Consider the following 15,289-nt stretch of genomic DNA (forward strand, 5'->3'; position numbering starts at 1 on the left):
CTCACCATTTTTTTTAAAAAAAAAAAAAAAAAAAGTTTTATTTTTGTTTTTTTAAGTGCCTGGCAGATGGCCAAGATAAAGACGCCTCTGCCTGGAACTGAAGCTGCTCTGCCTGCTCTTACAAAAGAGCCAGCCGGACCAGCCAGGGACTCTCCCCCCCCGCCTTGAAACCGGTTCCCCATGGAAGCCCCAGCCCGTCACAGCCACCCGGGCCCGCTGAGGGACACGCACGCGCCCAGCTGACAGCCCGCCAGCGACGCGCGGCTCATTCATAAAGCCAGCCGGCGCGCGTAGCGCTCGCCCCTCACTCGCGGGACAGGGCGGCCCGCGGCCGCGGTTCCCAGACGGGGTAGATCGCGGCGAAGGCACGCAACTCAGCGAGGGCTCCAACAGGGCTCGGAACAGAACGTCGCGAGCGTTCCGCGGGGGGGACAGAACGTCGCGAGCGTTCCAAGAGGGGGCAGAACTTAGCGAGGGTTCCACAGGGGAACAGGGGCGGGCGGTCCCGCCGGGGGGGGCCTCGAGCCACACGAGCCCGCGGCTGGGGGCTGCACGCACCTTTCTTCTCCTCCACGGCGCAGCACGGCCCGAGCAGCAGCAGGAGCAGGACAGCGGCTGCCCCGGCCCGGCCGGCTGCTGCTCCCGCGCCCGCGCCCAGGCGGCGGCTCCTGCTGCCCCGCATCCCGGCGCTGCCGCCCCCGCCGCCGCTGCTGCTGTAATCCCGCGGCTGGTGCTGCTGCTCTCAGCCCCGCGCGCCCGGACTCCCGGCGGCCGCCGCTGCACGGCCCATGCTGCAGGGGGGCGGGCGCGGACAGGGAGGAGGCGGCGCTGCTGCTGGGCTGGGCTGGGCTGGGGAGGGGGGAGCGGCGGACCGCAGCCGCCGGCCCCACACGTGGGCGCGGAGTCGGGTCGGGTCGGGGGTGGCTGCGCTCTTCCTGCGCCGGGAGCGCGGCCGCGGCCGCCTCGGTCGCCAAAACTCAGCCCCTGCTGCAGGCGGGGCGGGGACGCTGGCGCTGCGCCCCCGCCAGGTGCCAACCCCGCCCGCCTCACCTGGCGGGGCGGAGCCGGGCACAAGCTCCTCCTCGGGGGCAGCACGGCTTTGCCCCCCCCGCTGCAGGCGCCCTCTCCCGGCCACCTCTGAGGGCAGGCGGCCCCCTGCCCGGGCCTGGAGCTGGCTCATGCCCCTCAAGGCGCCAGGCTCCTTCCCCCTCCCCCCCTCAAGAAAAGCTCTTCCTTGGCCACCACAGACCGAAAACAGAGCAGTTCTCTTGCAAAAGGAAGGACTTCCTAGAGGGGAGAAAGGTGCCAACCTTGCAGCCCCAGAAACAGGCACCAGCTGCAGTTGGGACTTCCCACCTTTGTATAGTAGAGCCATAGGGGTTAGGGACAGAAAGGCAGTTCCAATCCACAGCACAGCTCTGCCAACCTCCCCTGCTTCCTCCTGCTGTTTCAATCCTGTTAGGCAGGATTTCCTAGGGGGATATTTTTTCTTGCCCCCCCTCCCAGCCTCCAGATGAAGGGAGGCAAGCTTTCCAGGATCCGGATTACGCTTTGACTCTTGGAGGGGTCTGCAAAAAAAATAAAAATTGGGCTGCCCATCCTGATAAAAACGGAAACCCTCCCCTCAAGTTACGATGTTCAACTCTTACAGGGACAAAGGGGGGCTTTTGTCTCTAATGGAGCTGCCGGGGTAATTCAAACCCTAAAGCTTTCCAGTGTAAGACCACCTTCCTTAGGTCTCTGAATATAGGCATCCTAGAGGAGGGGTGAGGGGAAAAGTGCAGGTCTAGCAGACACACTGAGCAGAAAAAAGCACCCCAAGTCCTGGGAGATCAAGGCCTATCAAAGGGGGAGGAATAGGGGAGGATCAGGAAGGAGGTCTGAAATCTTGTCTAATTCTATCCCAGCTCCATAGCTGGTCCAATAAAACAGATCGCCTGCAGAAATCACTTCTGGTCTGTCACGCCTACAATGTTACTCTTATCGCTACTGTTTTTCTGTTGCAAAGAGTGCAGGCAGATCCCAAAAGGGCAGGAGGGGTTTAACCCTGCAGGTTCATCATTGAAGCCTCTGGGTTTTTAATTATGTTTGCCCACCCAACAGCAGTAGAAAGGATCTTCCCCCTCCCACAATGGAGAATCGCCAACCTAGAGCCACCAGTGAAATTCCAGCCACCTCTCAGACCCCACCGTCTCACTCAGCCAGTCACAGAGCTGGTGCCCTCCCTGGCTATATCAGAGGCTACCTGCAACCCCAGTGGGAATGGGTAACTGGTTTGGCTTGAGTGGGGTGACTCCTGCCTTCCATTTGTGCCAGGGAAATCAGACTCCCTTCCCTTCCCCAGGTGCAAGCCTAGGTGTGCTGGCAGAAAGGCAATGCTATATCATGATGGTTACAAGGAGGGAATAGCAGCAGCTAGCCCAGAACTTTATCAGAGAAAGGAGGTGGGGGAGAGAAGAAGCCTGATAAAGAGTAATTGTGAGTGATTGGAGCTAGAGGCTAAATTAGTCTCTAAATTAGAGAGTTACTAAAGGTTGAAATAAAAAATGCTAAGAAGCTTGGAGAAGGAGCTGACCCAGGGGGAAGAAGCAAAGTTTATCAATAATTACCTTCTGAAGTTAATGATTTAAAAGATTAGGACACAGTACCGGCTCCTGCTCTCACTCAAGTGGACTGGAGTTTTGCCACTGCCTTCTGCAGGATGGATCCTGCTCACATTGCATGCATGTTTACCCCCACTACTTTAAAAAGTTGGTGACACAGGAGGACAAAGTAAAGAAAAATGCCACTGTTTCTGTGTATCATTTATTCCACAGGAAACTCAGAATCCCTTTGCCACTGGCCTTACTTCAGACTAATAGAGTTTTTTTACCATAGTATAAATAGATGTTCCTGCTTCCACCTGTCGCCTGGATAGGGGCCTTTCCTTTTTTACAGAAATCAAAATTTCCCCTAAAAAATCAATAAAAATGTCATCTGTCTAAGGAATTTGAATCAAGTCTCAAATCTGTTATTTCTATGTTGCTCCTCAAACAAGACATTAAACAGTGTATAAATCATACAGATTTGGTACTTTGCTTACACTGCTTTACTGTGATATCCATAATATTTACTATCCATTGTATAGCAAGTAAAATATAATAGTAGAATAGTAAAGCAATATAATTAAACTACTAAATAGTAAATGACATCCCTATACAGTTAACACTGGGCATATAGGTAACCAGTTGTTTATACACCATTGTATTGACAATTAATGTGTGTTGTACAAATCCTGTCATGTTATTAAATACTTAATAAGTGAATAATAACCCCAGGCCTGGAGAAACAGCAGCAAGGCAAGCAAGTACATTTGCTATTTTCCACCACTAAGAAATGCCATGCAGTTTACACTGGAATCTACTTTTAGCTAAATCATTTGGGTTATTTTTTTGTTTGTTTGAGGGGGGAGTATGAGTCTTGTCCCACAACAACTTCAGCTGAAAGGAAGGCTGGTCTTGCAAGTTAAGCATATAATTGGAAGCTAGACATTCCTAAATCTTGGCCTTGATTCTGTCTCCTTATTGTAGTAGAGAGACCATTTAACCACCTTGTGTCTCAACTTTCCCTTCTGTAAAATGGGGTTAATATTTCCCTTTTATGGCTGTTGTGAGGATTAATTATTTTATACTTTTCAAAGTGATGTAGAAACTGTAAGGAATGTAGACATTCTAAGAACTGTTATGGGTGAACAGGAATCCCATGCAAGAGGAACATGAGATAGATGGCAATTTTGGACTTTGGTGCTAATTTGCTATAGGCAAAACTTTTCTATATCACGGCCTGTAGAAACACAACACAGCACTGCAAAAGTAGCAGCCAACAGATATAACTTAACTTCCCTTTATGACACATTTTCAGCATCACTGTCACACTGCTACCAAGTACTTTTCTTCATAATATTTACTTTTGATTTGGTTAGCTTATGTTAATCAGTGGCCTGTCTAAACAATGGAAACACTATTGTATTTAATTTCATTAGCTTAGGGAGAAAAAGTGGCTTGAACATATGTCTTTAACCATATATCTTTACAATCATTATTTTAATGCCTTTTTAAAGAGTATCACATTGCTAATTAGTTTTGCACAACAGAGCTTCAGTGTTCTGTATTTTATTCTCATATTTCCTGTATTGCAATTAGATCTTGTAAATAGTGCAGAAGAACTATGTTGAGCCACACTGCACTTAGTTACAACCAACTCTACTACCAACATCCATGGATTGTACAGCTGTAACTAAGAGCAAAATTCATTCATAGCTTGCTTCAGAGATGCTCAATATTTACATTGTGCATTATTACAATGTAAGATTCAACCTAAATGAAGCTGATAGTATCAAATAGAGAAATAGAATTCAACTGAGAGGGAAAATAGAAGAATTTCTTTAATCAGAGACCCAAGGTAAAGGAACAAGTTGTTCTAAGGAACATGTGCATCCATGTGAAGAAACCTAAGCATACATTAAAGGTTGCAGGCTGTATTACAGGAAAGGATGCCAAATTAACAGACATATTTGTCCAAGGAGATATTATTTAAAAAATGTATGATTCAAAGGGAGTATTTGAGTATTATATTACATTATAATGCAGCCACCTCCCACATACTCATTTAGTTATCCGTAGACAATGTGATGAGACCAGCGGTTCCCAAACTGTGGTATGTATACCACCTGTAGTATGCAGACAACCTGTCAGTGGTAAGCATTAACAGATTTATTATAATGACTTTATATGCCAAAATTTGCTGGTGGTACTTAAAGTTGTATCATTTTAAATTGGTGGTGCGCTATCTGTCAGAGTTTGGAAACTGCTGGGTTAGACATCAACATAAGGTACACCAAAACATAAATCCCAAATTGTTCCTATACTTTATAATTAATTACCTTCCAATTAATTATGTATATAAAGTACATATACACTTTGTATGTGGGTGTACACACACATACAGATACATGTATGTGTAAGCATGTAAATCATACATGCATGCATATTCATCCACTATCGAGATACCATTGACAAATCTAATTGAGGTTTTTCTCAAACAAAACAACAAGAATGGACTCAGAATGATGACAGAAAGGCAAACTAAAATGCAAAAGAAGAGGAATCATTTCCAAAATACAAAGCTAACAGAAGAGTTTGCAGAAGTCCTAGAAGTAGAATTTGCTGCCCTTACACACTGAATAACAACAATCTGCTTTATAGTTGTGAAACCCTCTGTGATTCTGAGCGGGACCATTTCACAACTACCTCATTCACAAGCAGTCATTTTTCTACGTGGACTAGTATGAAACAGGCAAGGGCAGGTGGCACCTTATAGATTGAACATCGTCAGTGAACAGATGCCTTCCTCATTCTTGATAGGAAGGTCAACAGGAGCATGTGAAAATTCCCTCTTACACTTCCCTTCCACTTACTGTAAATGTAGTGTGTGAGAGACTCATTCAATGCTGGCACTGAAGTTGTTCTGCAACCTACTGTCACTTTCTTCCTTCCCAAACCACTGAGTTCCAATGTACTGTGTTCACAAAACCTGACCTTGGCTCATCAAGGATATAAGATACACAAGAAGTTTCCAGGACCTGAAGACTTTACCTTCTGGCACACAGAGACGCTGCCAAGCCTGTCAGACCTGCTGATGGCTCCTGTTTACATGAGAAAACAATTGATGAAATTGTTTTAATTTACACCACACACACATTTCGAGCATAAGTGATCACATCCTTGGCTGTTATAAATAAGTATAGTTCTACTAAGACCAATGGTGTCATGTCAATATGCACCAGCTGAGGATTTGAGCTAGGGCATGTACTATTTCTCTACATTGCAAAACTTTTATTGCCCCCATCACATCTCCTCATATGAATCAAAGGTCAGGAGACGAAGATAATCACTTGAACAGATAAATGTTATATTTACATTTCTCGGTGATAATGACATAGTAAATGTAAAGTGTTGCATCAGTTTATAATGCACCTATTCCTAGTTTTAGGTGCTAGACATACACACACAGAAATCCTGTTGTGCAGTATAAGAAGCCTGTGTTTATTTTTGTTGCTTTCATATCAAGATGCTATATGACTTGGGAAGATAATTTGAATTTCTTGTTGGCTATATTGCCTGTGCACTTGAGCTGCTTTCTCTATTACATATATTATGAGAAAAAGTACCCGACACGGCTGTCTCCATATCATTACTGCATCAACCACTATCAATGACGAAAGCGGGATTCATTCCGACTCTCCCAGACCTGCTGCTCCAAGACTAAATACAACCGCGGCCCCCCACTTAGTGGTAGGCTCAGAGGTGGATTAAGATTCATTGGGGTCTTGGGCCCACCCCAACCTGATCCCTGTCCCATGCCACAGGTTCCCAACCCTGGCTGGCACTGCAGGAACAGCAGCCAGAGTGGGACCTGCTGCCCCCCCAGGCCCAGGACAGGAGCCATGGCCACCCCTACACAACATCACCCCACAGCCAAGGTGGTATCAATTCCTACCTGCCACTGGAACCAGCCTGGGACTGAGAAGAAAGCGCTGGTCAGATGTGAGAGTGAAAAGTGTTAGGAGTTTGTTTTAAGCCTCTATTTTTATGTCCTGTCTTCCCCAGTTATGTTATAGTGTTTTCCCTAAGTATTAAAGTCAGTGTTTTTTATCCCATATTTAGCTGTCCTGTAACTGGGCATGTTGCCTTGCGAGGAGTTTGTACCCTCACAGCTTTGGCTGACTTGGGGTCCCGTCACAACATGAAACACAAAAATGGGAGAACAGTGTCAACATGCAAGCAAAACATGGATGAAGGTTGCAAGACAGGACCAGAGGGATGCCATTGTCACAGTTACTGAACAGATTACATTATTGTAGCCTCTATACATTTGCTGCTTCCTCCATCTTGTACCATCTTCTGATGAACTGCCAGAGGATATGGCCCCTGCACTGCTATCCACTAAAGCAGGGGTTGGATTGCAGGCCTGAGCTGCTTTGCAGAACAATTTTATCTGGCCTGTGAAGCCTGGATACTGCTGGTGATTTGGCAGCAGGGGGTTTCTGTGTCAGTGGAGGGAGATTCACATGCATAGCAATGCCTGGGGAAAAATGGTGGCTGGACCTGAGGTGCTGGCCTGCCATGGAGTAAGCAGCATTATTTGGCCAACACCTCCACTAAAGGGATTCAAAAGAGCCGTAGTCTAAGGAACTTTCTTGCATACAAAGATCAGCCCCGCTGATATAAATGGTACCACAGCAAGTCTCATGTTTCTCCACGTTCTTTAAGAATCAAACAATCCTGAAGTCCTTTGCTATTGCTTACTGAGAATGATATCTAGAAAGCACTTTAGCCGCCTCCAGCATAAGCACTGCAATGCCTAAAACTCAGGCTTCTTGCCCCAGGAGCATGATTCAAAGAACCAGGGTCAGGTGCACAAAGCTCCTGCTATATAGTTAATAGGGAGGGTTAGGCATTTCCAAAAGGTGATTCAGAGAGCCCAGATGGTATGGGAGTAGCCACCCAGAAGTTAGTCAATAGGAAACACTAGGGATAGGTTTGTGTCTGAAGTCCTGCCCCATTCTGAAGCTCCAGCAATTTGCAAGGGCATAGATAAAAGAATGGAAGGAGGGTCCAATGCCCCAGTTACCACTTTCTTGAGGGCTGCCAAGCACCTGCCATAGGAAAGGATCTTCACCCCACTCTCTTCCTGACACACGTAGTAGTATATCTGGTACCTGAGTCAGGGCTGCACATTAGGTGCCACTGTTCGAAAGTGCCAAGTCCTCTTCTCAGGGTAGGTACCTGGTTGACACTGGTGATTGCAAACTAATCACCAGATGCAAATGAGTGATTAGGGCACTCCCTGAAAGGGCTGGAAGTGTGGGTTTGCATCCCTTCAGAATGAGGAGGACTTAAAACCCAGCTTTCTTGCTTCCTGGGCAAGTGTCTGCCTCACTGGGAGCAAGGGTCCAGGCTGGAAGTCAGGGCCTCTTCTTCTGCAGAAAAGCAGGCAGGCATCTCCAATCAGTAACGTATTAGCATATGGTAGGTGGCAGCACCACCACCATCACCACCACCACCACCACCAGGATGACAATGTAGTCTGAGAAAATGTGACTTTGCCTGCTGCACCAGGCACTGATTTCAGTGCTGTTGGGGTCCAGATTTGGCCAGTTTGGGAACTTCCTTGGAATTTAGGCACCATTCTGCCTGATACCTAGATTGCAATAGCTGTAGTTAGGTGCAGTTAGGAAATTTTGTGGCCTGAAATGGAAACTCTATGGGCAAAATCTTACTTCACTTTGTGCACCCAAATGGGAACTACCCACCCACATAACTGCCATTTTTGGCATTTATTCATGGTTTGTGATCCTCCTATTCATTCTGTGTGGACATTTAAGAGGACACAGGCAATACTTTGGCTGGGCAGGTAATCTGCTTTGAACATGCCTGTACTGAGTAAGCATAAATCAAGACAGTGAAGGCAAACAAAAGCTGATAATTACTGGGTATTACAGAAGAATATACCTCCCATGTTTTAGTCCAAGAGCCTAGCAGTGAGGGCACCTGCCACAGAAGTGGAAGGCACAAGTTCTAGGCCCATCTTACCCAGTAAACCTCTACCCTTGGCTTCCCAGTACAATACTCTGACCACTAGGCAATGGGGTAGGCATTGTCCAGTTCCTGCTCCAGCTCTCCATTTGAAGCTGGCCCTTTGGGGTCATTATGTGAGGCCAGGAGAAAGAGCATAAGCTAGAGCAGGGGTACCCTGCTCAACCTCTGGACCACAAAGCCATCACATCTGGCCCGCAGAGCCCCACAAGCGTCAGGAAATTTGGCAGCAGGGGAATAGGGGCCAGTTATACAGCCACACTTTCCCTGCCAAATTCTCAAAATCCAAGCCCCAAGCTTCCAGCTGGAGCCCAGCTGCACCTCCTTCCCCCTTTCATGCAGTGCTAGGCCATGCCCCTTCCCCCTCCACAGAGCCAGGTCACGTCCCTTTCCCTGACCCCACTGGGGCTGGGTAGAGCTCCCTACCCCACCCTTCAGGGCTGGGCTACCCTGTACCCCACTCCATGTGGCCGGATGGTAGCCACCACATTGGCCCCAGGCACTGGCTCTAAACCATTATCTGGCCTGCAGTTGGACCAGGCACTGCTCATCCCACTCACTGCTGAAAAGGGTTGAGCAACACTGAGCTAGAGAGTATGTAGTTCAGTAAGTATCTACTAGTCTGCAAAGGAGAAGGGCCTGAGTTCTAGCCTGAACCTTTATTCCAATGAGGAAGAAACTTCCCCACTACTCTTCATCCAGGGAATAGTAAATGCAAGGTGGCATATTTCAGCTTCCCGAGGAGACTGCACAATGCCTAACCTTTGGCTGGGTGGTTAGGGCATGATACTAAGGAATCAGAAAAATGTTGATTCAAATTCCCTCTGAAGGAAGGGGAATCCATTAGCTGGGTGTCTCACTTTCTCGTAGCCCTAGCCACTCATCTGTTGGGACTAACATGAATGGGAAGGCCCTCCTCTTTTTTACTGGGCCACAATTTCAGGATTGACACTCCAATACAATATATATATGGAGTTACATTTCTAAACAGCACCTGGAGCAGGATCACAAGCTGCATGTAAATGCCAAAAGTGGCAATTATGTAGCAAAGCAACTGCTATTTGGGCATGGAAACTGAAATAGCATTCCATCCTGTATAAACCTGGGCACCTCTGGGATTAGGAGGTTGAGGAACTGGAGTTTTTAGGTTACTACTTTGGACTCAGGCAACAGAATTTCACCTAAATCACATTTTAGAAACCATAAGTACTTTGAGTTTTGTCCTAGGTTCATTCTCAGACAAAACTCTTAAGTCACTAAGAATTTGCCTGAGTAGGGACCTTATGATCTGACTCTTTGATGAAAACTTTTTATAAAGTCTTTGCTGCTAAATAATACAGTGGAAAATAAACTATGGAATCCATAGTTATAATATAGCTATATTACAAAGCTATGTAATGTCTTTTCATATAAACCTCATAAATTCCTACCATAACTTTAAAGATTTTAAGGCATTAACAATGCATTTGACCTCAATATAAATATTTCTTATGTCATGGAATACATACTGTATAATTATACAAGAAAACTGGTCTATTAATAGATACCCATACTAACGAACTGCTCATTACATTCCTGTCACTTCACAGATTCCATTAACAAGGGAAGAAACTTTACTCCTTATTCATTCATTTAGTCCTTTACCCAACCCACGTGCAGCCATTTTAAAATGCTTCCTAACAAAGGAGATAAAAACAGGAGCCAACAGATTTTTATCCCACTCTCAGGGCAGTCAATGGGACTTTTGCTCTACAGAGAGTAAAAACAGCTGGAACCTATTGGTAGCAGGGAACTGGACTGGGATTACAAATCATCTAATCCCTTCCATTTAAGGGAAACAACTTCTTTCCTGCAACCTCCCCCAACGCCCACCTTAAATGCATTAGCATAGACAAACACAGCAAAATTGTTTAAAAAACTAGCATCTCAAATTCCCAACAAATAAGTTTCGGGGGGGGGGGGCGAGGGCAGCTAAGACAGGAGAGAGCTGATAACGCTGAGTCAATGGACAAAGGATGGAGTATCACAAAGAGAATGGCTAATGTGGTTCCTTAAATCAACCAGACCTAATGCAAAAAGGACACAAAGGTGTATGGCAGGGATTGCAACACTGTGAATCCCCCAAACAGTTTGCAATCTCCAGTCCTTATCTAACTTAATTAGTAATTCTAAAAAGTCAGACTTCCCTTGCATCTGAACAATGACTCATTACTGAATGAAGGTGTTCCTAGTTTTGGCTCACTCAGATTTTTACTTTATTTCTCAAATTTTAAACACAAAATTAAACACAGCAAAATATTTTCCAGCATTTCTCAAGCCAACATTTCTATTACCCCTTCACTTCTAGTTATTCCAAATCTATTTCTTTAATAATGTCACTGCCACTTTTAAAACCAATGTTAACTGAACAATTCTTCCACTGCTTTTTGCAGTGTTCTCACTGATTCTATCCATTAATGACTTTGCTTCTAAAGAGAAATTCAGTGGTCTTCATTTTTTGTAATTATTGTTCTGTTAATTATCTATAACTCTATGTGCAGAGAAATGCCACTAGATTTGTTGTTTTGCATTTTGTGGGTGGATGCCTGGCCCCATTAAAGCAATAGTAAAACACCCATCGCCTTCAAGAGTGCCAGGGTTTCATTTTGTGCGTTTCACAGTTTTGTCCAACACATCATGGCATAGATGGTTTTTATATGAATACATAACAAAATAAAGGAAAAAAATGCTCTTTATAAATTCTAGAAACATTTTAAACAGATATAGGCAATTTTATTTTAAAAAAGTAATACAGACACTTTTAGGGCTCTGAAAGCCTTCTGTGTTATTAGTCATTAAATAAATTAAATTAAACCTCAGCAGCATTAAAATTGGTTCTGTAGGAACTCGACCACATAACAGAGCACTTCTCCCATTCATTGTCTAGGAAGAATCTTAGTCTTCTCCAGAAGCCCTGAGTTTTGAATCATGTGCTAAAAAAAATCAGGCTGTTTTAGACCATGGCAGAGCAAGTTCTTTGAGCCCTATTGAAAAAGGCCCTGCCAGGTAAATTCTTTCTTTGTTAACAAGGAAAATCCAGCACAGATACTTCTGCTGAGAGAGAAACAATTCATGGGAGAGGAGGGGCGAGCCCTAGACAATGGGAAATAAGATAAGGAAAACAAAACAGTCAGTATTTAGTACAGAACATAGTAAGGTTTGTAATCATAAAAGGACTAAAGTGCAAAGCTAAATTGAACTTTTTTTCAAAGGTATACGTGTAAAACAGGCACCTTCATTTCAACTACACACAAAATGATTAGTCCTACAATAGATTATATTTGAATCCTAGGTACAATTATCGTTCCACTTAGAATTTAGTTAGAGCTGTATCTTTATCTTTCTCTCTTCCAGACTAGAGGGAGGGCACTTTGGGCAGCTTTACATGTGCTATGTAGGCGGGGGGGGGGGGCACTTTAATTAGAGCAGGTCTCAGGAGCTGTTCTATTTAAAGTGCCCGCAGCATCTCATGTATTCAGTGTCCTGTTCTTCAAAACGGCAGTGGGGGCGCTTTAACTAAAGGTTGTTTGATGAGCTTCACTTAAAGCACCGCTGCCGCCATGTTGAAGCGCAGGGACACTGAATATATGAGACACTGAGGCTGCTGCAGTGTGCTATGAATCAAGTCTACTCTGATGCACTGTAATTAAAGTGCGTCAGTGCAGGTGTCTTGTTCCACATGTCTACAGGCACCCTTATGTCCAAAAACTTGTTTAACATCTCTCTCAACTATGTAATTTGTCCAATAAAAGATATTGCTACATAAATCTTGTGTGTCACTATGCTTGAAAGTTTTATTAGCCTAGGTATGTCAAAGGAAACAACCCCCACCACCACCACACACACCACCTACCTAACTATTCCAGTAAAACTTTTAAGTTTAGACCAGACCTTGATAACTTGAAAGAGAAGGAGAAGATGCATTACAGAATCAAGGACCATGAATCAATGCATCTCATGATTAGAAAAGAAGGTGGTAGTTACTTAGCCATGTTAATTTGAAGTTAGGCAAAAGTAGGGTAGAGATGCATCTATAGTTTATAAGGCACATCTCCATCCTGTTTTCTGCATGAAAAGGTACGGTTGTTTTTTCCATTTACTCTTATGCTTCAGATATTTTCCTTGCTATCGCTCTCTTTCCACATTTATTTTACTTCTGCTCCTACCCCATATCTCATTTTATCTTTCCACTGATGTAGTCTCTTTCCTTGGACAAAAGAACCTCTTACTTTTTTCCTGTCTAATGTGACTTTTTTTTAGATACCTGTTATTTTCATTTATTCTACACTCCCATTTTGATTTCCTTTTTCTTTTTCTATGCTCCTCCTTTTCAGTTGTCCTAATCCTGACTCTTTTTCTTAACTTCCATGAACTGCTTCTAATTGATATGAAAACCACATATATCTAAGTGGTCCCCAGAACTTGTGACTCATGGGTGACAGCCTAATGACACTGCTCATGGCCATGTGAAATTTTGTCCTTTGCAAATATCTGCTTCTTTAGATAGACAGGGAGAGCAAAGTATGGGGCTCTTTGCTGTGAATTACTTGTTCAATAATATTGTTCAGAGGCTAGTAGGGGTTGGGAACAACCTCCAAAAGTTAAGGTGCAGAAAAAGCTAATTCAGAACCTGGGCTGAAGCAAAACCCAGATTCTATACAAGCTTAATTTTTCCTCCACCATCACACACAGAAAGCAGCAGGATGACTCTATGCAAATAGGTCCCCAAATCCTCACAACAGAAATACAAAGAAAAGTGGTCAACTGAATACCCAGCTTTTGCCCCTCCCAAGCTATTACCTATTATCCATTCCCCTCCTATCAACTTTCTCTTATTTCCTTCTTGAGTTTACAGCTTTTCAAACTTTGCTGATAATCCATCCAGTTTTCTGCTCAGAAAGAGGAGTAATTTTATGAGCAATTCATATGAGCCTTTCCCTGGTAGCCATTAGGGCATGGCTGACCCCAGAGCTCTCTCTCATCCAAACCAGGTTCAGATTTAAAAAAAAAGAGAGATAAAATTCATGTGATTTACTGCCAGCCAGAAGCCAATGCACAATCATTTCCAAGTGCATGGTCCTGCCCCAATAGGAATGCTTCGAAGTCCTGGAACTCATCTTATTCATGGAGTTTCCAGTGAGCAGAAATCAGACCACAGAAAGAGCTTGGGGGTGAGGCTTCTTTCCTAGTTTCTCTCTCTCTCTCTCAAACTACCTGCAGCTACTATCCCTTTCATCACAAGCTGTTGCAAAAGTCTCTTCTCACTTAAATTTTACATATTTTTTCCCCAGCAAAACTAGACCCAGCTAATTTTAAACATTGGGCCCATAGCCAGAACTTTAAACCTATCCAGTATTTCTGTCTCCATGCATATGCCCCTTCATTGGTTAAAATTAAAAGAAGCAATAGCGGAATTTTGAAAGGAGCCAAAGAAAGCAAGAACCCAATTTCCACTGAAAGTCAGTGGGATTTGGGGCACCTCTCTCACTTAGAATTCTTCCTCAATTTTTTTAATGAATTTTAAATGGAAGTACGTTCCTTCTTGCATTCAGTCAACCCACATTGTCTGATGCTTATTCATCCTGGTAAGTGCTTACAAGGGATCCTGTTTTTTTCTGTTTAAAAATTACAAATTCTCTGATAAAAACCCCCTGCAAATTCTGATTAAAACACCCAAAACCCATGACTAAAATGAAGCACAACGTACGTATGTACGTACGTATCAATAGAATGCAATGTTTTATTGATCTATTTAAAATTTTAAAGTAATTTGTAAGTCTACCAGTCCTTCAATCACTATAATAAAATAAATTCTAAATACCTATACATTTGGTATTTGATTTTGTTTTTTTAAACATGGAAAATCAGAGCTCCCTCTGCCACTATCACTTACCAGGACACAGGTCCAGGTCCCTCACTCACCACCCACAGCCCCCCTGGCCCTGCTGGTGACCCTCACCCTCCACCCATAACCCTCTGTCCCCCAGCCCTGTTGGAAGGGCCCCCACCTGCTACGGTTACAAGTCCCATGCCACCCTGGTGAGGCACCTTCTCCCACCTGGCAGCAGCAAGGGACACAACTTTGCACCACCACCCCGGCTGCTGCTGGGCAGGCAGAGGGTGCCACACCATGGTGGTATAGTGCTTGCAGCAGCAAGGAGCTTCCCCACCCGGCCCCGCTCTGCCCTGCTGCGCCACATCCTACCGCTGGGCCACAGAGGCCCCGGGTGGAGGGAATCAGGGCAGGGAGCCAGAGTCCACAGTAAGCTGCCTGCACTCACCCCCACTCCGTGCACAGATCTGGGGAAGCATGTGCTCCCTACACCCTTCCTGGGAATGCACACAGCAGTGGGGAGCCAGCCCCCTTCCTGCACCCTCGACAAGGCACCCGGGGCTCTGTCCTGCTTCCTGCCAGGGCCCTGTGATTGCACATTCTGGCCCCGGGTCCCAACCCCATGCACTGCCTGGCTAGGCAGCAGCTTCAGCCCCAGCCAACCCAACTCCTTCCCTCCCTCCCTATGGAGGTCCTCAATTCCCCTCTCCTCTGACTTACCTGGCTCCCCAGGCTGCATGGTGCCCCCTGCCTATCGACCCTCCTCCCACTCCCCTCAGCT

General features: G+C 45.1%; 1 protein-coding gene across 1 annotated transcript in view; it reads right to left on the reverse strand.

Moving 5' to 3' along the window:
* The window catches only part of EGFR (epidermal growth factor receptor), a 222,289-nt gene extending 221,316 nt beyond the window's left edge, over positions 1-973 (reverse strand). The window contains exon 1 of the mRNA XM_019539300.1: positions 559-973. Coding sequence (XP_019394845.1) covers positions 559-682 — 124 coding nt within the window. The 5' untranslated portion in view covers positions 683-973. The remainder of the gene's footprint in view (positions 1-558) is intronic.
* Between the last annotated feature and the right edge of the window lie 14,316 nt (positions 974-15,289).

The sequence above is a fragment of the Crocodylus porosus genome, unplaced genomic scaffold (assembly GCF_001723895.1).
Source record: "Crocodylus porosus isolate Cpor-Errol unplaced genomic scaffold, CroPor_comp1, whole genome shotgun sequence".
NCBI lineage: Eukaryota > Metazoa > Chordata > Crocodylia > Crocodylidae > Crocodylus > Crocodylus porosus.